Source organism: Tachysurus fulvidraco, chromosome 2 (genome assembly GCF_022655615.1).
Source record: "Tachysurus fulvidraco isolate hzauxx_2018 chromosome 2, HZAU_PFXX_2.0, whole genome shotgun sequence".
Classification (NCBI taxonomy): Eukaryota; Metazoa; Chordata; class Actinopteri; order Siluriformes; family Bagridae; genus Tachysurus; species Tachysurus fulvidraco.
The window spans coordinates 677,222-679,721 of NC_062519.1; the positions used below are offsets into that span (position 1 = coordinate 677,222).

Sequence of the window (2,500 nt, forward strand, 5' to 3'; positions counted from 1 at the left end):
AGAGACACACACACACACACAGACACACTCACACACACAAACAGACACACAGACACACACAAACAGACACACAGACACACACACACACGCAGACAAACACACAGACAAACACACACACAGACACACACACACAGACAAACACACACACAGACACACACACAGACACACACACACACACACACAGACACACACACACACAGACACACACACACACAGACAAAGACGCACACAGACTCAGACACACACATACACACACACACAGACACACACACACACAGAGACACAGACACAGAGACACAGACACACACACAGAGACACACCCAGACACACACACACCCAGACACACACACACAGTCAGACACACACACACACAGACACACACACACACAGACACACACACAGACGCACACACAGACGCACACACACAGACACACACAGACACACACAGACACATGAACACAAACAGACACACAGACACACACACACAGCCAGACACACAAACAGACACACACTCAGACACACACACACACACACACCCAGACACACACAAACACACAGTCAGACACACAAACACAAACAGACACACACACCCAAACAGACATACACCCAGACACACACACACGAACACACAGACACACACAGACACACAGACACACACACACGAACACAAACAGACACACACCCAGACACACACACAAACACACAGTCAGACACACAAACACAAACAGACACACACCCAGACACACACACACAAACAGACATACACCCAGACACACACACAGTCAAATACACACACACACACAGTCAGACACACACACACACACACATACACACTCACACACAGACACACACAGTGTGGAACCCACAGCAGTGTAATTGAGTGTGTCGTTCCCTCTGAAGGAGAGCATGAATCACGGCGGTCAGCACACACACTAATAAATCCCTCTCTCTGGAGAACAGGAGCAGGACACACACATTATTTATTACACCGGCTCTGACACCCGAGCTTCCCTCTTCTTTAAACTCCAGATGGTTTCCTTTTCTTCAAATAACACACAAACCCGGTCACATGACCTTCTAAAGCAATCGTGTTCATGCTCAAACTTATCCACAAACTCCTGAACCACGAGGGCTGTTAATCGTGACACACTAATGAACTAAAGCGCCGGGTCACATGATGAGACACGGTGGAGGAGTACAGTGACAGGGGAAGAAGGTAAAAGGTCAGGAATGTGTGGAACGTCACGTCTAACTCGGAGATAAGGAGCTACACGCTCAGGCGTTTCCTGCTCTTCACACAGCTCACACTACACCTCCGTCTTTATCCCTCCATCACTCACTCTGCCTGACGCAGGTAAAGTGATGATGATGATGATGATGAATTCTTCGTGAGTATGACCTGATGTGTACCTGTACGGGAGCTTCATCCGACCGCTGCCTCTTCATCACGTCAGCGCTGAAGTTGGTCTTCCACACCAGCACCTGTACACATCAGCATGGCAGCGTTAACCCTTTCACCTCCACACAGAAACTCTACAGCACACGATAATAAATACGTCACATGACTATATTAGAAACAACGTGAATTAAAACGAAGGAATGAATAGACAGACTTGTTCGTCCGAGCCTCCGGAGGCGAAGTGATCCCCTGTTCTTGAGAACGACACACAGGAAGCTGAGCCCTGAAAACAAACGGCGATAACTTTATAAACCTTTAAATAAACCTTACAGACAGGAAATAATTCGCTTAGTAACATTTTTATTAAATGTGACGTCACAAACCGTACGTTTAAACTTCCTTTTATTTTAACATCTAAAGAGCAGCAGTGAATCCGCGGCCATTTTCCCTGATAAATAAATAAATAAATAAATAAACAGTGTATAATCTCGTCAGCTCTGAGTGAAGCGTAAACAATCATCATGAAAATATAAAACTCGTGTCGCTACGATCGTCAGATCGCCGAGCGTGTTTACTACGGAGACTCGTCTTAGACTCTACACACGCTCTGAACGTAAAGAAGTCTGAGGCTCTGAGGCACAGGTCTGAGGCAGCTGGACTGAGGCAGCTGGCCTTGATCTATAGTAATGGTTATAGAGTGTTAATCATAAAGCACAGTTTAATCGGGTGGATCGTTACCTCGTTACATGACACCTTGTTATAACACGCTGTTGTATTCTAACTGAACATGTACTCCTGACACGAGTGTGTTCTAACGCTGTAATAACTGACCAGCAGACACACACACGGCTCGGAGCAGGCGGAGCAGAATGACTTTCTCACTGTGTGTTTTACAGACATTAACACACACGACGGTATCATGTACGGAAAGACAAACTCTGTTACACTCCACCTCACGTCACGCAGGAGTGTGTTATTCTGCTGAGCGTAATCACATACTGTACGTTCACTTGCTGCTACACACACCGTTTCGTTTATCCATTATTATTCGTTTGATTGGCATCTCTGGAAAATTGTCCGTAGTGTTTGAGTGTGTGAGTG

At 46.2% G+C, this 2,500-nt stretch overlaps 1 protein-coding gene across 6 annotated transcripts in view; it reads right to left on the minus strand.

The window, feature by feature from the left end:
* Positions 1 to 2,500, minus strand: part of LOC125138347 (POC1 centriolar protein homolog A-like) — a 28,519-nt gene that overhangs the window by 17,302 nt on the left and 8,717 nt on the right. For 5 of the 6 annotated variants that reach the window (XR_007140044.1, XR_007140046.1, XR_007140045.1 and 2 more), the window contains exons 8-9: positions 1,614 to 1,682; positions 1,411 to 1,482 (exon numbers count right to left, since the gene is read on the minus strand). The exons of the other annotated variant lie outside the window; for it this stretch is intronic. Coding sequence is in view for 2 of the 5 variants with exons in the window: in XM_047810585.1 (XP_047666541.1) it covers positions 1,411 to 1,482; positions 1,614 to 1,682 (141 nt within the window). In the remaining 3 variants the exon portion in view is untranslated. The remainder of the gene's footprint in view (positions 1 to 1,410; positions 1,483 to 1,613; positions 1,683 to 2,500) is intronic. 6 annotated transcript variants of the gene reach the window in all.